The following is a 25,427-nucleotide window of genomic DNA, read 5'->3' as shown; positions in this document are numbered from 1 at the left end:
CTCCCGAAATTGTTATATCTTTTTAGGTCTATTCCTCTTTTAATTCCTAAGATAACATTAATAAGAGCTGAAAGGATATGTCACAATTCTCCAGTTCAGATAGAACTTCAAGTCTGTTATCTAGCGCTAGTGCATGGATACTATTAGACTACCCAACAATTACAGGAGCAGAATGGGCTAGAGCCGAAAGCTGTTGTGTGGGTGCTTGTTTGTTTAAACAGCTTCTTAGTTGGTGTGCCCTGTGATCGTGATCTGTCACTTCCCTTTGGGGGGCTGGCTTATAAAAATAGCCCAGGGGTAGGGCCTTTATAACGGATCCGGTTAAAGGAGTGAGACTAATGTCCCTTGATAAAATACGTCCAGCTGAGAAGGGGTTATCAAAATTAATGTGCCATTAGAATGATTTCAACTACACGGTGACCCAGGGTGGTATTATGTGAGAACCAGTGTGTTGGTTTGTTTCTCAGTTGCACAAAGTCTTCTTTTTCCCCAGGGTGGAGAGGGGGTACATTTCCCAGTATCACTACATATGGGGAAGATTCTGGTGGATGATCTATAACCGGAGGACTCAAGGGTTGGGGGATCCGATCCGCTCTCCCCCTTTTCCTATACAACCCGGGTGATCCTGCTCTGCTGGGTGACTGACATGAGGTGGTCCCAATATCATGTCTTCTGATCCTAGTGCTGTTTGCACTGATCCTATCTGGTGCCTCACTGTTCACTAAAAACCTTGCAATGGACCCACCCCTCGCCCCTTCCTCTACATCTCTTTTCCCCCTCTTAGCTGTGTTTTCTGTGTTTGTGGGTGGGCTAACATCCAGGACTGCTGGGGGGTTACAGCCAATGGATCCCTCTAGCTTAGCCATCCTAGCTTCTATCACACTTATTTTTGGGAACATGGGCTCTAGCAGGGTGGATAACATAATTTCTAGCCTTCTCCAAAAATTCCCATTCTCAGAACTATCAATAAGATGCCCTGAAATGGGCTGATTCATTGAAATGGGTTTGCCCTCATTGTCATCACTAATGAGGGGGATAGACGATATTGTCCCTACTGGGGTTCCCTGGGCAGATTTGGATTTTGTACACCCTTGAGTCTTTCTTTTTGTAATAGGGGGTTCACTATTACCACCTGATTTAAGCTTGGGTTTCTGCCCTCTGGTAGTCGCCTTTGTTTTTGCGAGTGTAGGTTTGTGTTCCCTGGGAGGGCTTAAGCCAGAGTTTATCATTATGCCAAAGAGCGCAGTTGAAATTGGGCTCAGCCTAACTAGGGAGGCATCCTGGGATGTTGTTGGCAAGGAGTCGGGGAGTGCAGGAGTTAGGGAAAGTCTACCTAACGAGGATTGTGGGTCAAGGGATAACCTACGATCTGCGAGTTGTATTTAATGGATGAGGGCCGATTCAGCCCTCAAAATGAAAGCATCTAGGGCCCGATGTAGGTAAATCCGATTTACCGACTCTTAAATACCGAATCATACAGATTCGGTATTTAAGAGTCGGTAAATCGGAAGGGGGCAGATGTAGGTAATTCTCAATTACGAATTACCGAATCGGTAGGATTCGGTATTTACCGATTCAGTAAATACTGATTCGGTATTGCCCATTGATTCCTATGGGCCTTGAAGCCCATAAGAATCAATGGGCAATACCGATTCGGTATATACCGAATCGGTAAATACCGAATCCTGCAAGGGTGCAGGGGGTGTCACTTTGACACCCTCTAGCACCCCAAGTACGGGCTTGTGTGCCATGTGGCACACATACATGTCCTAAGGGCATGTCTGTGTGTCACATGGCACAGGTGTACATGCACAGATATGCATGTACACCTGAATTCGGTATTTTACCACCCAATTGTATTGGTTGGTAAAATACCGAATTCTGAAGGTAAATTTACAGATTCTGTAAAATATAGCCCCCTACATCTCAATCACCAAATACCGGTCGGTAATGGCTGAATTCGGCCGTTACCGACCGGTATTTGGTGACCTACATCCGGCCCTAAGTGTATCGGCCACACTTTTCCCCTGGATTATTTTCTGCTTACTCATATTAGTTGGTCTATAAACACCCTATGGAAAATACACCAGCCCCAATTAAAGTGCAAACCTGCTATAGATGGCCAACTTCTCAGTACAATGTACAGATGTGCAACAAGCAATGTGCAAAAATACAAATCAAAGCTGGGACACAAGTTACTTATAATAACTAGCCACTGTTGCAATCCTCAGAAAGTGCTAGGTGTTTATGTTCTGATCGCTGACAAGGTAAAAACTATCAAACGTTAAAATATCAATAAAATGCAAAGTGAAGTATAAAAGTCCAGGCACTCAGAACGGAGTCTTTTAGTCCAATATGTCTTTCAAGAACAAGAATAAAAAATAACGGGTTGATCTCAGTCCATCTGGATAGGGAGCATTCAAAATTTGCAAATAACGGGGCAGCGCCAATACTGTTAGTAACCCAAAAAGACAACAGTACCTTTATAAAGGACCTTGAAAGCAGATGAAAGGGTAGTGGCTCTGCCCTGCCTCTTCCTGGCGCCCGGGCGCAGGATGGGTCCACCCTTGGCCCGGGCTTTGCCCGGGTGCCACCCTCACGCATCCCGCGCTGCGGGTGAGCCTCGGTGCTTATGAGGGCGTTTGGCGCCCTCAGGTGACAACCTTCACCTGCGCCGGGTTAGGGGCTTCTGGGAGTTGTAGTTGGCCGTTCCCCTCACTGCGCTGAACAACAGGACGGGCAGCAAGGCTCCAAGGCCGTTCCCCTCACGGCGGAATGGAGCAGGAGTGAAGGACAACAAGCCGTTCCCATCACTGCAGCCGGCAAAACAGTGGCGTGTTCCGTGCTGCAGGTGAGCCTCAGTCTTTTCTTTGCAGATTTGTAATGCAGGCTGTTTGGGGTCAGGACATGGGCGTAGGAAGTGTGGGGGACGCAGGGGATATATACCCCCAGATTTTGGAGTGGGGGGACACGGGGGACAAGGGTGGGGGGGACCAGGGGACAAAAGAATTTCCCCTCTCCCTTCTGTAAATCGCAGGGCCATTAGTGGGTGAAAGCGCTACCTAATGGCCCTGCACGTGACCTGCCTGGAGTCAAAGAGGCCACCCGCCCTCTTCCTTTTGTTATGCTGCAGTAAGGCTCCGCGTCCTGCCATCGTAATCAGCCCTTAAGTTTGCAAACTTCTTGGTCTCTGCTTCATGCACAAAACTTTTAACATGTGCAGCCTGCTTTTGGGCCACTGGAGTTATGCAGCAATGGAGACCAACATTATGTCGCAGTGTTGACTAAATTATGCAGCAATAAAAAGGCTGCAGCGTAATGCGGTACATTTTATGATACTTTATTATTTTGATATATTTATACATACTAACCACCTCTGCAAAGCTTTTGCCTCATTAGTACCTGTGTAACATACAAATGCAGCAGAGGGAAAGGTGACCAGTCAACCTTTGCAAGGGCCCTACACTTCCCAGCAACATAAGTCACATTTCTTTTAGTAATTATTGATCCGTTTGAGATACAAAATAGTTTTGGGTGAAATCATTAGATTATGCAGCAGATGATGTATTATGTGGCAAATATGATACAGCCATAGTTAAGTGGAAAACATTTTTCCACTTAATTTAATTTTGCCCCATCATTGTAGTTGATAAATTTTTAAGTTCCCCAGCAGTCCTGCAACACAGGGATGATTTTAAACTGACCTCAGTCTCCAGCAGTGCACACATGCAAGCACAGAAAGGGATGTTGGCCTCTAAACTGCCATGCCCTATTATATTCTTGGGACTTAAAGGTAGTTCTAATCCCCCTGCCCTATTATGTACTAGGGCCTTATAGGAGAGGTCATGCCAATCATAGAGGTACCCTAACCCAGAGTGCACCCTAGTGTACGTATGTGTTTTCACTGTATTTTTAAGTGTCTCTTTCAGAATAGCACTGGCCTTGGGCCTGGTTAGGCAGAGGCCAGGGTCAGTCAGAGTCGAGTACCACCAGTACCAGTCAGCAAAAGGTTGGGTAGTGCCCAAGGCACAGGGTGGCTTTGCAACACTAGAGAAGCACAAACTAGAGAAACACAAACTTAAAACACAACACAATGGTTGGGGGGTTCTCACTAATAATCAGTATTGATTTGTATTCTAAAGAACCCATTTTCCAACATTAGGATAAAGAAAGACTGGGGAAAATCATAACGTTCTAATGTATACCTTGCAGTTTTCATGCAGCTCTTTGATGACGGTTAATAGCTCACTGTTCAGTGTTAGGATTTTAACGTATAAACTGCAAATACCAAAAGAATCTCTCAGACAAAAGCAGTAACTCACTGACCTATTTACATGATATGCATTTTGTGATCTGCGTGGTACACATTCTTTGCAGCAGGCATGTTACCCCACTGTGTATACCTTACCATGAATCAATACTTCCACTACAAACCTCCGATCTCTCTCAATAAGGGACATTAATCACAAAAGTTATCTTCACATTTTTATTGTTGCCTGGAAATTGCTGGAGACCAGGGGCCTTATTTATGAAGGACTTGCGCCGCCGGTGCGTCACTTTTAACATGGGAAAAAGTGACGCACCGGCGGCGCAAGTCCTTCATAAATAAGGCCCCAGGAATGCAGCAGCAGGTACTTTTTAAACCATAATACACTTGCAAACATGATGCCCTCACCTGAAGTCAGCAAACTTTGTTTGCTTGGTGCAGGAAGATGCAAGATTCATTTACATGTTTTTTTAACATTTGGTCTGATTACTATATGAATTTAAATAACAGTAAAGCATAATGCAGACTGTAACTACATGCCTGCTTTTCTCAATATTTCACTTCAAAAGTATGCGATTGTATTTGTTTAACGGGCGGTGATTTGTGTAGGGTCACTGGAAAGTCCACAAGGTTGTCCCTGTCCCCCCCAGAATTTTAGTGTCTCCTACGCCCCTGGGTCAGGGCCGCGTTGTTTGGGGGGTGGGCCTTCAGATTTGCCAATAGTCACGCTACTTAAAAAAAAATATTATTCGAGAAGCAGAGCAGGAGGGGGTGGGGCGGGCATAAGGAGCAGTTGAAAGGGAGATTAGTGCGAATTGTGTGGGGTATTTATAATAACTCAAGGTTTTGTAAAATAACAATTTTTATGACCTTTGGAACAGCCAAGTCTGTGTGTCTTTTGTCTGCATGTGTATGTGAAAATCCCAACTGAAATCCGACAAACCCTTCACCACACCCGATTTAAAGCACCTGTGCCCAACGAGTTACTGCAGATAATAGTGGGGTGTAACACCTCAAACACTCCCCGTGCTAAGTATGGGCAAAAGTTTCAATGTTCCTAATATAGAAACAGTGCAGCAGTCCAGCCCTTGTCTGCGCGTTCCTCGTCCGTGCAGAAAAGTGAAAGCCAAGCCAGCTACAGTGCAACGTTCAGCCAGAGGACACCGACACCAGGTTGGGGTGACACCATGATGAGTTACCGCCGCACTGGGTGACACCAACCCTAGTGACGCCGCTGCGGTCGCGTGTTTTGGTTCTCAATTGTGGCAGTGTTTTGAAAGTTCTCTCGCAGTTAGGATAATTGGGAAGCACAGGTTGAATTAGGGAATGCAGTGGTTTTATGTGTTCTTTTTATCACAGGGTGGGATGTGTTTTCAGAGGGATAGTGGATGTAGCCTTACGGCTAGAGCAGCCGACTTCGAAGCAGGGGAACCGGGTTCAAGTCTCGGCAACAACGCTCAACATTCTGTGATTCTGGGCAAATCACTTAAAGGCAGATTTACAAGCCCCTTGTTGCCCTTTTACGCCACTGTTGCGTCACTTTTGTGACGCAGCGGTGCGCAATAGATGTGCCATGGTGCGGGGTACTTACAACGTGACGCATCTGGGAGATGCGTCATGTTGTAATGCCCTGCGCCAGAAGGAGGCGTTCCTGCGCAAGGGGGGTCGTTCCGGCGCAGGAACGCCTCCTAAAAGTGGCTGAGTGGAATCTACAAGATTTCACTCAGTCACTTTTGGGCTCATGCTGCGTCAAAACCCTGCGCCTGCTTGAAGCAGGCGTAAGGATTGACACAGCTGTGTGAGAATAGGGCCCCCCAAGCCTTGCTGGAGCTGCGGCACGTTTGCGATACAACTCCAGCAATGTGCCGCTTTCACGCATCTGTGCCGTTTTTGGCCCTTGGTGCGCTGCATTGTAAATGCGGCGCATCCATGGTGGCGTAGGCATGGCGCACAATAAGTGGCGCATCCCTGCTGATATGCAGGGATGCGCCACTTATTGTAAATCTGCCCCTAAATCTCCCCGTGTCTAACAAAAATTAATCTGTCCTTCTTTAACGAAACTGATGCTCATATAAAGCGCTCTGATACCTGATATCTTCGTGTCTAGTTTGTGCTATATAAAACTCTAAAAAAATCAAATAAAATAAAAATAGTTAAGTGGTAAGGGAAAAAGTATGGTGGGACACGAAGTGTATTGATTATATAGCTGCTGGACACATGGGCCGACCGTATGGGTGTTTCCACACGGGACAACATCCTCTTTGACACCAGCTGAGCTGCAGCGTCGTATTCTGCCCTGGCCTAATTATTCCCATGTGAAAGGGCATGCGTCAGTCTTACGCCAGGCAGGCACAAATATTTTGATGCCATGGCGTCCTAGAAATGACGCAGTAAACTCTCATAGATTTCACTGCGTCACTTCTACGAGGCTTTTTACGGGGGAACGCCCCCATGCATACATTATACCTGGCGCAGGTATAATGTGGCGCAGGGGTATACAAAGTGACGCATCTGCTTAGATGCGTCACTTTGTAAATAGTGCGCAACAAGGCGCATTTTTTTCGCCACTGGTGCGTCACAAAAAGTGACGCACCGGCAGCGTAAAAGTGACGCAAGGCCTCCTAAATGAGGGCCTAAATATCTTATGCCACAAACGTACAATGAGCGAGCTGACTGTACTATCTCACCACAATACCTTAATACAAGTCAAGTCAAAGATATGGTTATTATGATCATAATCTTTAAACAGGTGCAAGAGGCAGTACCACCGTTTTAAAATATTCATATAAAAGGTAATAAAAACATTGTACAAAATATTCCAATATCAATTAAAACTCTTACACATCCTTATACGTTTACCAACGCCAATAAAATTGCACTTATAATAAAACGTATTATCGCATTAAAGCGCTTTCATTTTTTATTGCTTTAAAATTCATACAGTCCTACAGATTAGTCCTGGTTTCTTAGTAAGCTCTGTACCACCTTTATGTATTTTCCTAGGGCAATTGCAATGTCAATAGTGGGCATTTCAGTTAGTAGGTTGGCCGCCTGCGCCCTTGTTCTTATATCGTGTTTTAAGAATACAGGACGCAACCACAGTTTCCGCTGTTCCAGTAATGTCAGACAATCAAGTAGGATATGTGCCAGGTCTCCTTTGGATCCCAAGTTACACCTGCAGCACCCTTTCTGATCTAGCATTTTTGCTTTAAGGTCTTTGTTTGTTAGCCATGGATTGATCCCAATCCGCAACCTTAATATCTCCTGCCTATAGCCGCGATTTGGAAGGATGTCTAAATAGGGGAACCAGTTATCGTTTGACCAAGAGTTCATCATAAATTCTACTGATTTTGTCTTTACTAGATATCCCATATCAGTCTTTCTGGATACTTCCTTCCCATTAAATTTCAGCTCACTCTTAGTACAGACTAATTGATGCGTTTCCTGATTCACCTCTACCTTTAGCCTTTTACAAACCTGCATCAGTCTTTCCCTACAAGCTTTTGCCCACTTTAGGTCACTATTTTGAATTTCTTTCCTGCACCATTGTGCCACTTTTTGACCATCTGTATCTTCCAATCGTTTCCAAAGTCTGATTATTGCCATTTGTACTTGTACCTCCCAATACTTTGTGCCTATTTCTATTCTTATAGCTTGGACCATAGATGATTGAGGGAGAGATAAAAGGCTTTTTGGGCATTTCCCTTCCACCAAGTCCCAGGCTCCCTTACCGCTGAAATAAAGGATTTCTGCTCCGTAAAGGACTTGTGGGGGTATCATTGCGTTAAAAGCTTTTAGCAATGGCGGTGTGACATATCTCCATAATCCCGATTAAACATTTTTAGGCCACAGATTGAAGTATGCGCTTTTGCTTTTTGTGTTTCTAGATGAGTACGCCAGTTTAGTGTCTTATCAAACCCTATCCCTAGGTAGCGATATTCTTTGAACGTCTCCAGTTTAAGCTCACCTAGATACCAATTAAACCTACTTGCCTTTTTACCAAAGCATAGAATTTTTGTTTTATCTAAGTTTACTGTTAAAAATTTGCTAGCACAGTATGCATTGAAAGCGTCCAGCTTTCTTTGGAGGCCTCTCTCGGTCTGGTCTACTATTACCAGATCGTCTGCATAGAGTAAGCAGGGCACCTTTTTTCCGTCCATTCTGGGACTTGCACTACCCTCAACCTGTAAATAGGCAGGGAGATCTGACAGGAATATGGAGAATAGCTGTGGGGCCAGAACGCAACCCTGTCTTAAGCTGTTGGCAATTGGTATTTTTTGCGTCAGTGATCCCACAGTATCACTGATGACTTGAGCCCAGTTTCCGCGGTGTAATTCCTTTATTATAGTCAGTAGGTTGTTGGGAATTTTTACCTTCATTAGTGTTTCCCATAGGCAGACCCGGTCTACTGAATCGAAGGCTGCTCGGAAGTCAACGAAACAACTGCATAACTTGCCATTTTGTTCCGCTGACTTCTTTGCCATTGCCCACAATGCAAAGCCGTGATCTATCGTGGAGTGCCCCGTCCTAAATCCTCCCTGTTCTATGGGTACGATTTGAAACTCCTTAACCCATGTGTTAAGTTGATTCAGCACAATTTTTGAGAAAACTTTCTCTCCTATGTCTAGGAGGTTAATCAGTCTGTAGTTTTTGTGGTGCCTCCATGCTCCCTTTCTTATGGATTGGCCTGATTATTGCGCCCTTCCAGTTTGGTGGCATTATGCCTTCTGTTAGTATTATATGAAACATCTGGGCGAAGAATCTTGCCCACCACTTTACTTCTGACTTCAGTATTATTGCAGGAAGGTTGGAAGGTCCTGCCGCACAAGTTAGCTTCAGTTCTCTTATTATATGCTCTACTTGCTTTTCGTTAAACTCAGATTTAAGATCTTCCGATATTTCCTGCCATTTTTGGATCTCTACGTGATCTCGAGGAGCTCGTACCCCATACAGTTCCCTTATATACTCCTCCCAGGCTGCCTCACTGACGACACATTTTGTTTCTCCGTCTGTTGGGCTAGCTGCTGCCTTTACCATTTTCCAAAATTGTCTTAAATTTTTATCTTCGATTGCTTCTAGCAGGTTTAATCAACAAGTCTCTTTATATGAACTTGTGAAATTAAATTTGGATGAACAAGAGCATGCAATGGAACATTTAATGAACAATGGATTTTTTTGCACTTTTCACGCAGTGCGATATGTAAATGGAGCGCATTTACGCTCAATGTTGTTTTGAAATTATCATCTAAGTGCTGTTGGGGCAGAGCACAAACATGTCAGCATGCAAATAATGTGCTATAGAGCATTATTTTAAAGGATGGACTAATAGCATGCTGGTGTGCATTCCATCGTTTTCATGAATACTAAGGCCCTTATTTATGAGAAGTGACGCATCGCTGCGTGAAAGCAGCGATGCGTCACTTCTCAGTGCGCACTCCTTGCGACATGATGGATGCGTCATATTTACTGTATGACGCATCATGTCGCAAGGAGCTACAGATACGTCAGTATTCCTGACGTATCTGTAGGCGCAAAAGTGACGCATTGTAGGAGTGTGTCACAAAAGTGACGCAACTCCAGCAATGCTTCCTTTCACATGGGGCAAGCCGCATGTGAAAGGGCCTGCGTCAGTCTTACGCCTGCTGTGAGGCAGGCACAAATATTTTGATGCAATGGCGTCCTAGAAGTGACGCAGTGAAATCTCATAGATTTCACTGCGTCACTTCTACGAGGCTTTTTACGGGGGAACGCCCCCCCCCCCCCTGCATACATTATACCTGGCGCAGGTATAATGTGGCGCAGGGGTTTACAAAGTGACGCATCTGCTTAGATGTGTCACTTTGTAAATAGTGCGCAACAAGGCGTATTTTTTTCACCACTTGTGCGTCACAAAAAGTGACGCACCGGCAGCGTAAAAGTGACGCAAGGCCTCATAAATGAAGGCCTAAATATCTTATGCCACAAACGTACAATGAGCGAGCTGACTGTACTATCTCACCACAATACCTTAATACACTTACTGACGCAAGGTAGCTTTGTGCTCAGGTGTCCCCCAGAGCCACCCTGGTGTCTTCACGGTGGGTGCTATCAGCCTCCTGTGGCTTCGTGTCCCTTGATCAAGTCCCTTATGTTCAGCAGCTTCAGGTTGATGTGATTCTGCTTATGTCCCCAGTTTCAGGCATGTGAGTGGTTATGTGAGTGGGTGTGAGTGTGTGGGTGGGTCTGTCAGTGGGTGTGAGAGTGTGTGGGTGGTTGTGTGAGTGGGTGTGAGAGTGTGTGGGTGGTTGTGTGAGTGGGTGTGAGAGTGTGTGGGTGGTTGTGTGAGTGGTTGTGTGAGTGGGTGTGAGTGTGTGTGGGTGGGTCTGTCAGTGGGTCTATATTCTTTTTTTTAATTGGCATCTGGATTTGCGAAGCCAATGTGGATTTACACGGGGGTTGCTTCTGGTGATGGGGACCCTCAGGCTGTAGTGCTCCTTTGCTCCCCCAATATCCTACTTCAGCTGCTTATAATAGACCCCCTCAGGTGATCATGCTACCCTGGGGTACCCAGTTCCTGCCGAGAGATGCCCTCCGGCTGTAGAAACATCCTAGTGCTGTTCAATACTTTACCGCAGCTCTAGGCGATGGGTGACCTCCGAGTATAGCAACACCCCTCTACCTTAGAGTGCCTGACCTCAGCTGCTAGTGATGCGTGACCTCAGCTGCTAGTGAGGGGTGCCCCCGGCTCCTGTTGAAGGATGTCACAGGCTGTAGTGATATCCTAATGCCCCTCAATGTATCACCCTAGCTCCTGGTTAAGAATACCCTCAGAGTGTAGCAACACTACTATGGCCACAATACCTTACCCCAGCTATCAGTGATGGGTGCCTTCAAGCTGCTGTGCTCCACCCAGCAGCTGTACATGTCCCCTGGGCGCGGTGTCGCCTCGAGATACACGTGGGCCTGGTAGCTCCAGTCTCCGTTGGGGCGCAGGATGCCACTGCTCATGCTGCCAGGGATGGGGTCCCCGTTCTTCTCCCAGGTGATGTTAATGGGCATGGGGTAGAAGCCAAACACATCACAGACCAGCGTCACCGGGTCCCAGGGGTATACAGGCTCCATGTGGGTGACGCGCAAGATGGGTGGACCTGGGGGGACAGGAAAAAGGAAAGGGTGAGAGGCATGGCCGTGCAACAGTTGGAAGGAAGGAATGATGTTCAGGAGCCCTCCTTATAAATTAACAAAAGTCAGTTTTTCTGACATTCGGCAGTCATTTCCTTCTGCCACTAGGTGGTCTCCTAATGTAAGTACCAGTTCTGGGTAGGGGATAGCACTCATTAGCACACTGTCTCAAGCAATCTCACCTAAAAAGGAACTGAAAGGCCTCTTGACAGGTCAGAGAGAATGTAGGCCCAGTGGTGATGGTGTAGGGTGGGTTCCATCAGTACAGGCATGTTTTAGTAACACACCTAATTGCCTGAGGTCACACATGTAGGTAGCAGAAGCCAGGGGACAGTGATATGAGAAGATGAAAGAGATTGCTCTTGAGGATCCAGAGGGTAATTGGGTAGGTCCAGGCATAAATAGAGATAGGTGTATGAGTAAGGAGCAGATTATGGCGCGGCGGGGTAGAGAGTTCAACGGAATTGCCTCAGGTCACACAATCATAGCATAGCTGGTGATAGTAGTACCTGGAGGCGGGGGGTGTCTCCTGAGGTCACACAGGATCATAGCAGAGCTGGTGATAGTAGTACCTGGAGGTGGGGGGTGTCACCTGAGGTCACACAGGATCATAGCAGAGCTGGGGATAGTAGTACCTGGAGGTGGGGGGGGGTGTCACCTGAGGTCACACAGGATCATAGCAGGGAGGGAGTAAACCCACTTGCAGATAAGGTCCTGGACAGAACCACCTGAGATCGCACAGAATCATGGGCAGAGATGGGGTTTGAAAAAGGTACCTGAGGAACCTGAGACCACAGGGAATCATGGCAGACATGGGTGAAAGGCACACTGATGTCACCAAAGGTCATACAGAACAATGGGCAGAGGTGAGTATAACTAAAAGTACCTGGAGATACGTGGCATCACCCGAAGTCACTCGGAGTAATGGGCAGAGCTTAGAGTCAGACTCTGGTGCATGGATGTGAAAGAAATACACCATTTGGTTTATGGATTGTGACCTTAGACCTTTGACCCCTGCTTACTACTACGATTACACAATGTCTACATTATGAAATTTGGTTGTTAATGGTGTTTTTATGCTTGCAGCAATGACATATTGGAGGTGACTTATAATCACTAATGCTTTAGCTTCTCAGAATAATGTGTGTTGATTTATACTACATCATACAACATGTATAGAGAGGTGTGGTGCAGCGGCCAGGGCTGCTGACTTCGGAGCACAGGGCTCATGGTTCAATACCCGGCTCTGGCGGAAGCTCAGCTCAGCACTATGGACTCTGGGCAATAGCTCACTTAATTTGCATAAAGGCCCCCAGCGCCTTGAGACCCGTAAGGGTTGAGTAGCTTGTGCTTTACAAATACGGATTTACATTTTTATGTATCTTTCTCATACCACATTCCTACGCCCAGCTTCCGAAGTAAGAAAATACATATCACCCCTTTTTAGGTCGAAGCCTGCGTTGCAGCGCATGCGCTGTCGCAGGCGAGAGGTCTTGTTAGCAAGAAGGGGCATGAAACCACACCCCTTCTTCCATTGGCCAGCCTCGCCAAAAGGAGGCCTGCCACTGGACAAAGCCCGTGTTCGGATGATTTGTCCGGCTGTGATCCCGCCTCTCGAGGACTGGGTGACATGTCTTATGGTGTCGCAAGCGTATTTTCTAAAATATCGCCATGGCAACCTTGAGTCAGGTCATCAGTCCGGGAGGGGCGGGATTCATTATCGCGTTTCCGGCTATTTTTTTTTGTTGCATTTTTGCAGTCATTCCTGCGCGTTCCTCGGCGGAGGAGGAGGTAGGGGAGAGGCTGTGCTGGTTTTTATTTGTAACTGCATTACCCATGCCGGCTTAAACTAAATTCTACACTGATTGTTGGTCAGTGATGGTAAGGCGCCTGTTGCTTATCAGGAATAGGCTTGAGCATAGATAATATATGAAATTATATCATGCGTCAGTGGCTCACTGGTTAGAGGCGGCAGACCCGAGAGCAGAGGACGGCCCGGGACCAGGGTTCGATTCCCGGCGCGGCAGGTTTCTGGACCAGGGTCAGCGGACTCGATAATCCTCGCCTCGGTGCCCACTCTGATCAGCGATCACACTCGGCAACTCTGGGCATTAGCTTGCCTCATCTTCACTAACGGCCCCACCAGACCGCCGGGGATGCCTGGTCTCACCCTGGAGATACCCATTAAGGGACCATCTCTCAGGGAAGCCAGGAAGGGTTTCGCAGCGGTCGAAGCGCCTTGGGACCCTACGGGTAAGTAGTGCGCTATATAAATGCCTATACATACTATTCGAAGTACTGTCTCATAGAGACCTGCCCACTGGAAGAGGGGTGTTTGGCAAGCACCGTGTTGCTCTCTGTAGGAAATGTTCAGAATAATATTTTTGTCTTGGCGTGACGTTCCCTCTAGTTTTAACCTGTATCAGTTCCCCGGGTGCTACTTACACTGCTGCCTTTTCAGAAGTTAAAATGCCTCTCTGTGCAGGATAAGGGATTTTATTTCACCCTTCCTTACACACGGAGGCATTGATGCCCCTTCGTTCGTTGTGCGTGATCTCCTGACCCCCCTCGTTGCTTGTGCTTGCTCCCCTGCCCCCTCGTTCATTGTGCGTGATCTCCTGACCCCCCCTTGTTGCTTGTGCTTGCTCCCCTGCCCCCTGGTTCATTGTGCGTGATCTCCTGACCCCCTCCTCATTGCCTCTGCTCCCCTGATTGTGTTGATTTTCTTGCCTTCTGCGTGATCTACCCCCAACCCCCCCTCGTTTCTGGTGCGTGATCTCCCCACCCCCTCCCCCCTCGTTGCTGGTGCGTGATCTACCCCCCCCCTCGTTGCTGGTGCGTGATCACCCCACCCCCTCCCCCCTCGTTGCTGGTGCGTGATCTCCCCACCTCCTCCCCCCTCATTAATGGTGCGCGATCTCCCCACCTCCTCCCCCCTCGTTGCTGGTGCGTGATCTACCCACCCCCCCTCATTGCTGGTGCGTGATCTCCCCACCCCCTCCCCCCCTCGTTGCTGGTGTGTGATCTACCCCCCTCCCCCCCTCGTTGGTGGTGCGTGATCTCCCCACCCCCTCTCCCCTCGTTGCTGGTGCGCGATCTCCCCCCTTCCCCCCTCGTTGCTGGTGGGTGATCTCCCCACCCCCACCCTCGTTGCAGGTGCGTGATCTCCCCACCCCCTCCCCCCCTTGTTGCTAGTGCGTGATCTCCCCACCCCCTCCCCCCTCGTTGCTGGTGCGTGATCTCCCCCCCTTGTTGCTGGTGCACGATCTCCCCACCCCCTCCCCCCTCGTTGCTGGTGTGTGATCTACCCACCTCCTCCCTCCCTCCTTGCTGGTGCGTGATCTCCCCACCCCCTCCCCCCCTCGTTGCTGGTGCGTGATCTACCCCCACCCCCCCCTCGTTTCTGGTGCGTGATCTCCCCACCCCCTCCCCCCCTCGTTGCTGGTGCGTGATCTACCCCCCTCGTTGCTGGTGCATGATCACCCCACCCCCTCCCCCTCGTTGCTGGTGCGTGATCTCCCCACCTCCTCCCCCCTCATTGCTGGTGCGCGATCTCCCCACCTCCTCCCCCCTCGTTGCTGGTGCGTGACCTACCCACCCCCCCTCATTGCTGGTGCGTGATCTCCCCACCCCCTCCCCCCCTCGTTTCTGGTGTGTGATCTACCCCCCTACCCCCCTCATTGGTGGTGCGTGATCTCCCCACCCCACCCCCCTCGTTGCTGGTGCCTAATCTACCCCCACCCCCCCTCGTTGCTGGTGCGTGATCCTCCCCTCCCTCGTTGCTGGTGCCTGATCTCCGTACCTCCTCCCCGCCTCATTGCTGGTGCGCGATCTCCCCACCCCCTCCCCCACTCGTTGCTGGTGCGTGATCTTCCCACCCCCTCCCCCCCTCGTTGCTGGTGCGTGATCTCCCCACCCCCTCCCCCACTCGTTGCTGGTGCGTGATCTTCCCACCTCCTCCCCCCCTCGTTGCTGGTGCATGATCTCCCCACCCCCTCCCCCCTCGTTGCTGGTGCGTGATCTCCCCACACCCTTCCCCCCTCGTTGCAGGTTGCCGATCTCCCCACCCCCTCCCCCCCTCGTTGCTGGTGTGTGATCTACCCACCCCCTCCCCCCCTCATCGCTGGTGTGTGATCTCCCCACCCCCTCCCCCCCTTGTTGCTGGTGCGTGATCTCCCCACCCCCTCCCCCACTCGTTGCTGGTGCGTGATCTTCCCACCCCCTCCCCCCTCGTTGCTGGTGCGTGATATCCCCACCCCCTCCCCCCCTTGTTGCAGGTGCCTGATCTACCCACCCCCTCCCCCCCTCGTTGCTGGTGCGTGATATCCCCACCCCCTCCCCCCTCGTTGCTGGTGCGTGATCTACCCACCCCCTCCCCCCCTCGTTGCTGGTGCGTTATCACCCCACCCCCTCCCCCCTCGTTGCTGGTGCGTGATCTCCCCACCCCCTCCCTCCCTCGTTGCTGGTGCGTGATCTCCCCACCCCCTCCCCGTTCGCTGCTGGTGCATGATCTCCCCACCCCCTCGCCCCCTCTTTGCTGGTGCGTGATCTCCCCACCCCCTCCCCCCTCGTTGCTGGTGCATGATCTCCCCACCCCCTCCCCCCTCGTTGCTTGTTCTTGCTCCACTGCCCCTTCGTTCGTTGTGCGTGATCTCCTGACCCCCCTCGTTGCTTGTGCTTGCTCCCCTGCCCCCTCGTTCATTGTGCGTGATCTCCTGACCCCACCTTGTTGCTTGTGCTTGCTCCCCTGCCCCCTGGTTCATTGTGCGTGATCTCCTGACCCCCTCCTCATTGCCTCTGCTCCCCTGATTGTGTCGATTTTCTTGCCTTCTGCCCCCTGATTGTGCGGTTTTTCCTGCCTTCTGGCCCCCTGATTGTGCCATTTTTCTTGCCTTCTGCCCCCTGATTGTGCCGTTTTTCTTGCCTTCTGCCCCCTGATTGTGCCGTTTTTCTTGCATTCTGCCCCCTGATTGTGCCGTTTTTCTTGCCTTTGCCCCCCTGATTGTGCCGTTTTTTTTGCCTCTGCCCCCTGATTGTGCGTTTATCGTGCTGTTTTTCTTGCCTCTGCCCCCCTGATTGTGCCGTTTTTCTTGCCTCTGCTCCACTGATTGTGCCATTTTTCTTGCCTTCTGCCCCCTGATTGTGCCTTGTTGCTGGTGAGCGATCTTCCCGCCCCCTCCCCCCCTCGTTGCTGGTGCGTGATCTCCCCACCCCTTCGCCTCCGCGTTTCTGGTGCGCGATCTCCCCCCCTCGTTGCTGGTGCGTGATCTCCCCATCCCCTCCCCCCTCGTTGCTTGTGCTCGATCTCCCCATCCGCTCCCCCCCTACCCCCTCCCCCCCTCGTTGCTGGTGCGTGATCTCCCCACCTCCTACCCCCCTCGTTGCTGGTGCGTGATCTACCCCCCCTCCTACCCCCCTCGTTGCTGGTGCGTGATCACCCACACCCCCTACCCCCATTGTTGCTGGTGTGTGAACTCCCCACCCCCTCCCCCCTCATTGCTGGTGTGTGATCTCCCACCCCCTCCCCCCTTCGTTGCTGGTGCGTGATCTACCCACCCCCTCCCCCCTCATTGCATGTGCTTGCTCTCCTGCCCACTCGTTCGTTGTGCGTGATCTCCTGACCCCCCCTCGTTGCTTGTTTATGTATATAGCTTGCTATCTTGACATAGTCCACCCGAAGGTCTCCAACTAGTATGGTAAAAATTGCTTTAATTAGAATGTCAGAACAGAAGACCCTTATTACCTGGAGCTTGGTTTGCACATATTCTATCTTGTGTATATCTACTGTCCACTTCCCTGCTGAAAGTAGAAATCCATGGGTCTGACCAGAGAGACAGGATCGTTCAGGAACTGACGCGATCCCCATTCTTGTTTTAATGTTATCTGCAATTGTAGAGCGCCTCTACTGTTATTATGAACTGACTCTATACTTTCTTAAATGTAGTGTTCGGAGCGTGAGGCAGCGGTCTAGCTGACCCACGCTGCCGGAACACTCCGCGCTGACGCATGACGTCAGGCGCGGGGGAGTGGATATAATAAAGAGGCGTGGCCACGACAAACCAGTCGGGACCACGCGTAACCAGCAACGAAGGCCCCCGTATTTATTTAGCGTTGCGAGGCCGCACCGAGTAGCGCTAGCCAAGCGACAAACGCTACACTGGTGACGAGGTTCCAGTAGAACCCACCTTGCACCTGTCACGGCGCCCCGCTGCTCTGCCCATCCCCGTGCAGGACAACGATCTCGGGGGGAAAACGAAAGTTACGGCGACCGGCCAAGCCCAGAACCCACCACGCGGTGCAGCGCTCGTAAAGAGAAGCGGAAGGAAGCCTGAGGAGCAGTGATAGCGCCCCCGCACCACCAAAGTGGGTAGGAGTAGCGCACCAACCACCTCAAGCCAAGAGTCATAAGGCAGGCAGAATACACGCAGCAACGCAGGGGCCCCTAGCCCAGGCCTGTGAGAGAGCGCCCAGCGTCAGGGGTGATTGTGCAAATAGCCCACTAAAGGGACAATAGTCAGTCCCAGGGCCAGCACCAATTCACATAAAAACACCGCTGGAGGTGCAGTGCGGCACGCGGAGTACGTGCCAAGATGGCGTCCATTCCCGCCCTCGAACCTTTTGTGGTTGATGGAGCCCCGTCATCCCTCGCCCCACGTTGGAGGGATTGGACTGACCGCCTCCAAATTTACTTGGAGGGTGCTGGAATCTCTAGAGAGAGGCGCAGAGCCCTACTACTACACCTAGGGGGCAAAGATATACACTGCATCTATAAAACACTGACAGAGGCGACACCAAAGACGTACCAAACACTACTCACGGCACTGAGCGCCTATTTCGAACCAATGGCAAGCAAGGACTATGAGCGGTTCATATTCCGTCAAGCGAAGCAGGAGGCCGACGAGTCACTGGACGCATTCCATGGCAGACTGAAAGAACTAGCTAGCTCTTGCTGATTCCGAGATGAGCAAGAGGAGATCCGAGGGCAAATCATTCAGGGATGCTTCTCATCCAAACTCCGAGTGGCGATCCTACAGGAAGATGACAAACCCCTGGTGGATATACTCAAACTAGGCCACTCCAAAGAATGGGAACAGCCCTACACCGACCGATCAAGACCGAGCAAGTCAATACCGCAGAGAAAGAGAACGTTGTAAGACCTAAAGGGAGACAATCCGGCGGGAGAAAGCCGCCCGATAAGAGGAAGGAGTGTGGGTACTGCGGAGGCCAGCCCCACCGCATGCAGGACTGCCCAGCGAGGGGAAAGAAATGCAGCGCATGTGGGTGGATGAACCACTTTGCGGCAGTATGCAGATCCACGAAGGCCAAGAAGGAAGCGGCACACGTGGTGAGAGAAGAAAGAGACAGCGAAGACATGGACGATGACGCCGAAGATTACCCCGTCCACTATATATACGCCATCGACCAGCCACAAAGGAAGAAACGCTGCCTCCCGAAGTGCCGCATCAATATCCACCAACAAGAGGTGAGAGCCACCATTGACACAGGGGCATCCATTGAGCTGATGGCCGCGAACGTGTACAATCAACTGCGGGCAAAGCCTCCCCTACATGAAGAAAAAATCTGAGTATTTGCATATGGCCAGAAGATGCCCATTCCTCTGATCAGATGTTTCAAAACAAAATTACAACACCAGGAGGCAACAGTACCCACGACAGTCTATGTCACGAAAGAAGGCAGTGGCATGCTGCTAAGCGGACAGTCGGCCGAAGACTTAAAACTCATCTCCTTAGCCATGTCAGTACTAGAAGAGGAACTAGACACCATCATGGAGGAATTCGAGGATGTATTCAAAGGAATAGGGTGCCTGAAAGGGAAAGAGGTATCCCTCCACATCGACCTGTCGGTCCAACCAGTCACACTGAGGGATCGGCGAATAGCGTTCCACCTGAGGAAGAAGGTGGAGGAGGAGCTAGAAACACTGGAAAAACAGGGGATCATAGAAAAGGTCAGCGGACCCACCCCATGGGAATCTCCTATTGTGATAGCCCGGAAGCCCAAGCAACCCGGACAGGTCCGCATTTGTGTGGACATGCGTCTACCAAACGCAGCAGTGAAAAGGGAGCGGCACCTGACTCCCACAATCAACGACATCCTAGGAGAACTCAGTGGTGCAAAGTGGTTCTCCAAAGTAGACCTCAGGTCCAGATATCACCAGCTACCGCTCCACCCTGACTCAAGGTACATAACCACCTTCTCCACTCTTGTAGGACTAAGGCGATGCCGGCGTCTCAATTTCTGGACCTCGAGTGCAGCAGAAGTATTCCAGAACACAATCAGAGAGGTCCTCAGTGGACTCCCAGGAGTCCTGAACGTAAGCGATGACCTGCTTATTTACGCGACATCCATCGAAGAACACCACAAGAGACCACGGGGAGTTCTCAAAAGGATCCAAGAATCCGGCTTAACCCTGCACAAAGAAAAGTGCCAGTTCCTACAAAACAAAATCAGCGTCTTTGGATACACTTTCTCGAGCCAGGGAGTGGCCCCAGACCCCTATAAAGATAGGGACGTCCAAGAATCCCCGGCCCCAATGAACGTCTCCGAGGCGAGAAGCTTCCTCGGCATGGTGAATTTCTGTGGACGCTTCATCCCGGATCTTTCCAACCTCACCAAGCCACTCCGAGAGCTAACCAAATCCGCCACCATATGGCAGTGGGGCCCGGAACAAGAAAATGCCTTCCGAGACACCAAGGCGGCCTTATCCGCAGACACCACTCTCTCATACTTTGATCCCTCCAAGCCCACCAACGTGGCCGTGGACGCCAGCCCCTTCGGCCTAGGAGCAGTGCTGACACAGCTTCAAGGAAATGGTGAATGGGCGCGCATCGCTGTAATGATTGAAAGCAGCGCAAGAAGTCGCATGCGCCACTAACCTGAGTTCAATGCCCAGCAGGGACGACGGGATGACTGTCCTTGCCACCTCCCACTGCACGTCACCCAACAATGGGACAAACACCACTATTAGAGCACGCACAGCCGGAGGCCGCAAGGGAAAAAAAAAGGTGGAGGAATGTGGGTTTCTCTGATCTCTTCAGCTCAGGTTCTAGGGTCAGCGGCTTCACTGAGAAGACCTCCCTGGAGGTGGGTGAGAAGATAGAGAGAGAGGATAATGTAACTCTGTACTGCCTTGAACAGCCCCACTTCCCCTGTGTTCCGGGACTTACCACTAGCGTGAATGGATACTCCGTGGATGAAGTCTACAGATTATACAGAAGTTGGTGTAGCTGTTCAACAGGTGTCGAAGAGTTAACTCACTCTCCGCTCCAGGATCCAGCACGGAAGATACTTTCCACGATAAATGTTTTTGACAAGGTATTGCTTGTAGAAAGACCCAAAATGCTCCTTTTGGGGGTAGTATAGCAGCAACGACTCTGCAGGCGCAATCACGCCTGATATCCAAGGATTCAAACTAGTTAACGAACAAGAACGGTGCGACCTGCACAAGGTTTCACTAGGCTTTGAAACGGATAACAAAGAGGAAAACAAAAAGGTAGCGGAAGAGAGCGAGCCCGCTCTCCTCGATCCTCACAAACAAGCGCGGCTCTGTTAAACTCACAGGGACGCGCTGGGTCTCCGCTGATCTGACCACGCAGGCACTTCCAAGCAAGCGCGGCTCTGTTAACTCACAGGGACGCGCTGGGTCTCCGCTGATCTGACCTCGCTGGCACTTCGTCGTCGCGGCGGGTGTTTGATCTCTGACCTCGCTGGCACTTCGTCGTCGCGGCGGTTGTCTGTGAATTGACTAAATGGCTTGAACACGAATCTCCACGGCAGAACTCTAGATGCACAAACAAACAGGGAACGAACCAGGAACAGGATTGACAAGCCCCGTTTTGTTCAAGGGGTGGAGCTTAAGTAAGTTCTTCCCATTGTGCCTGATCCCAGCGTCGCTTGGCCTTCTGGGACTGGTAGTTTTTCCTTAGATGACCTACAATATGATGTCTGCGGCAACCTGCCTTTCTGCCAAGGGTGATCGCTACAGAACCCCCTCTCGAGGACTGCCGTCCCGGCGGTCGTCCTGGCTTCCCGGGGTAACGTTCATGAAAAAGTGCAACCAAATCGGGACAATGCAAGTGATCCATAGGTTCCCAGGAGCGGTCTTCGGGGCCGTAGCCTTTCCACTCGACTAGATACTGAACCCGACCCCGTACTACACGGGAATCCAAGATGGCCCCTACTTCATACTCCTCTTGCCCTTCCACTTCCACAGGGCCAGGGCGCTCTGGCAACCGGACACTAGGTAGGCAAGGCCGCAGAAGCGATACATGGAAGACCGGATGTATGGACCAAGACACAAGCAAAGAGAGTTTCATGGCCACAGTGTTTATCACCTCGCAGATACCATATGGACCGATATATTTAGGTTTCAATTTGTTCGCTCCTTTCAAGTGCAAGTTACGAGTAGAGAGCCAAACCTTGTCGCCCACCTTATACTCGGGCTCCTGAGACCTTCGTTTGTCAGCGAAGGTTTTCTGGGCATCCTGAGCCGTTCTCAAATTGTTCCGCGCCTCTATCAAGATCGCTCGGAGATGAGCGTGGTGTTCCTGAATGGCGGGTACGAGGGAATGAACTGGCCACTCAAAGGGAAGCATGTTTGGGTGGTATCCGTTCAGACAGAAGAAAGGAGAACATCCCAAAGTGGAGTGTACTGCATTATTGTATGCGAATTCCGCCAACCATAGAAGGGTGGTCCATTCGGTGGCGTTTTGTAGGGTGAAACAGCGAAGGTATTGTTCTAGGGTTTGGTTCAACCGTTCTGTCTTACCATCCGTTTGCGGATGATAACTGGATGATAGGCGAGCGTCTATCTGTAGGGCGGTACAGAGTGCCTTCCAAAAATGAGAGGTGAATTGTGTACCTCGATCTGTTATCACCACACTCGGTAGCCCATGCAGACGTACAATATTTTGCAAGAATACCTTCGCTAATTCTCCGGAGGTAGGCAAACCGGGTAGGGAGATGAAGTGTCCCATTTTGGTGAGATGATCTACCACCACTAAGATGACTGTTTGTTTCTCACAGGGAGGCATTTCTACTATAAAATCCATGGACAAGGTATGCCAGGGTTTGGACGGAATAGGTAAGGGGTGCAACAATCCTGCTGGTTTAGCATGACAAGATTTTCCTTGCGCACAAACCGCACAGTTTTTTACGTAGTCCTTCACATCCTTCCGGATACTGGGCCACCAAAAGGACCGTTCCACCGTAGCGATTGTTTTGTACACCCCCATGTGTCCTCCCAATACTGAGTCATGGGCCCATTCCATTACTGTTTTTTGCAACTCAATTCGGGGAATGTATAAAGCATGGTGATGGTATGCCAATTGATCCTTTTCGCAACGATGATTTGGCTCTTCAAGGACCCATGCGGGAATGTCAAGGTCAGTGAGGGCGATTTTGACGTCCTCAAGAAAGTCATCTGAGGTGATCAACGCAATGGATGCCTCGGCGTTCTCGATGCCTTGAAGTATAGAAGGGGTTTCAACCGGTCTTAATGTCTCTTCCTCCCCCAATCGAGAGAGAGCGTCTGCCTTGCCATTCCGGGTTCCAGGTCTATATCTGATAACAAAGTCGAAGTCAGAAAAGAAAAGGGTCCACCTCAACTGACGAGGTGTCAAGGCCTTTGCTGTTTTTAAAAACAGGAGATTGCGATGATCCGTAATGATCTCCACGGTATGCACGGCCCCAAGGAGGTAATGTCTCCACTCCTCACATGCTCTTTTAATGGCCAGGTGCTCCTTATCCGTGATGGTATAGTTTATTTCACAAGGAGTGAGCTTCGTTGAATAGAACGCCACTGGATGAAGCTGCCCGGTGGTAGGGTGACGTTGTGACAGTATTCCACCAAGAGCATATTGGGAGGCATCCGTTTCGAGAATGAAAGGCAGCTGTGGGTCTGGATGCCGAAGGATAGGTGCTTGAGTGAACTTCTCCTTGAGGGTTTGAAAAGCTTTTTCTGCTTCCGCCCCCCATTTGAACAAAACGTTTTTCCGCAAAAGAGCCGTGATCGGATGTATTATCTTGGAAAAATCCTGAACAAAGCGCCGATAATAATTGGCAAAGCCAAGAAAGCTCTGAACGGATTTGACATTCTGCGGTGTTTTCCAAGTGAGAATGGCCTCAACCTTTCTCATGTCTATCCTAAATCCTTGGGCATCGATCACATAGCCCAGAAACGCCACCTGTTGGACGTGGAAAAGGCATTTCTCAAGTTTTGCATACAAAGAGTTTCGTTGTAGCCTCTCCAATACTTCCTTGACATGTGTGATGTGCTCTGGGAGAGTGGCAGAATAAACCAGAATGTCATCGATGTAGATGATACAAAAGGACTCCAAACACCCCCTCAACACCTCATCCATAAAGAATTGGAAGGCGGCAGGGGCGTTGCAGAGTCCAAACGGCATCACACGATATTCATAAAGGCCGAATTTGGTTCTGAATGCCGTTTTCCACTCATCCCCGGTTTTTACTCTCACAAGATGGTAGGCTCCTCGAAGGTCGAGTTTGGTGAAGTACTGTGCCCCCTTAAGTTGGTCCATCAAAACGGGTATCAAGGGCAATGGATAACGATTTTTAATCGTCACCCTGTTGATAGCTCGATAATCGATACATAGACGCAACTCTTCACAATCCTTCTTGGGAATAAAAAACATAGGAGAAGACACAGGGGAAGTGGAGTGTCTGATAAACCCAGTGGCCAAGTTGTCGTCGATATAGGTCTTTAGATACTGTGTCTCCTTTTCGGTTAAGGCATATACTCTGCTGCAGGGGAGATCTGCCCCTGGAACAAGGTCCACACGGCAATCATATGCCCTATGTGGGGGCAGATGAGTAGCCTTTTTCTTGTCAAACAAGGAAGCGAATTCGTGGTACTCAGATGGTAAGACCGTGGCACAGCAGAACTTGTCAACGGAGCAGGCTCCAGCTAAGTAAGAAGCAGGCGAGGGTTCGAAGGAACTGTGGAGAAGTTCCGGGTTCTGACAATGTTCGTGGCAGTATTTGGATGTCATCCTTACCGTACGAGTTGACCAGCATACAGAGGGGTCATGGAGGGTAAGCCAAGGCATACCTAAAATGAGCCGGAATTGAGGTGCGTCTATGAGGTCGAATTGGATGTATTCGTAATGATTGGCTCCGTATTCCATTAACAATGCCAGGGTATGCTGAGTCACAGGTCCTGATGACAGGACTGATCCATCCACTGCCTTGACCGTCTCGGGCGTTGTTTTCTTGTCGCAGGGGATACCCATTTTCAACGCATAAGCTTGATCAATATAGTTCCCTGTGGCCCCCGAATCCAACAAGGCATCGACCTGAAAAGGTTTCTGATTTATCACCTGTAGAGACACATTAATATTCATGTGCGCAACTGCAGGGTGAAGGGTGTTAGCTACATAAGGGGAGACTGGAGGGAACGGGAGTCTTGAATCAGTGGTCTCATTCTGATCCAAGACCTTCAGTTTTCCGACGGCTCCTCCATCCTCACGGTGGCCTGAGCTCTGGGAAAGGTGTTCTTACCGGATGTAGAAGCCCGAGCTCGACATTCATTAATAAAATGTCCACTTTTGCCACAATACATACATAATTTGAGTCTTCTTCTCCGGTCCTTTTCTTCCTTAGTAAGGGGGCCCCGAATTCCTCCAATTTGCATGGGTTCTGGCCCTTCTTGAGGCTTAGCTTATTCCTCACCCGTTTGTCGGGGTCTGACCAGAGGATATGAGTACCTAGCGTCCCCTCTGCTCCGATCCCCTCTCCGTTCCAACAAACGGTGGTCCAGTTGTACGGTTAGATCAATAAGTTCTTCACATGTAGAAGGCAATTGCACCACCTGTGCTAACACGTCCTTCAATTCCCCCCGAAGGCCCTGATAGAACAGAGAGATACGTTTCTGAGCTGGCCAGTCTGTCTCTACTATGAGACGATTGAAGGTCGTGATATAAGATAATAGATCCTGTGATCCTTGGCGTAGGGTCATCAA

General features: G+C 50.1%; 1 protein-coding gene across 1 annotated transcript in view; it reads right to left on the bottom strand.

The window, feature by feature from the left end:
* The window catches only part of LOC147709986 (class II histocompatibility antigen, M beta 1 chain-like), a 224,576-nt gene that overhangs the window by 128,151 nt on the left and 70,998 nt on the right, over positions 1-25,427 (bottom strand). Inside the window, exon 3 of the mRNA XM_086919915.1 lies at positions 11,113-11,394. Coding sequence (XP_086776041.1) covers positions 11,113-11,394 — 282 coding nt within the window. The remainder of the gene's footprint in view (positions 1-11,112; positions 11,395-25,427) is intronic.

The sequence above is a fragment of the Lissotriton vulgaris genome, chromosome 5, assembly GCF_964263255.1.
Source record: "Lissotriton vulgaris chromosome 5, aLisVul1.2, whole genome shotgun sequence".
In the NCBI taxonomy this organism is placed as follows: Eukaryota; Metazoa; Chordata; class Amphibia; order Caudata; family Salamandridae; genus Lissotriton; species Lissotriton vulgaris.
Note: the sequence above shows the minus strand (reverse complement) of the source record. Positions and strands in the feature narration are given on the sequence as shown.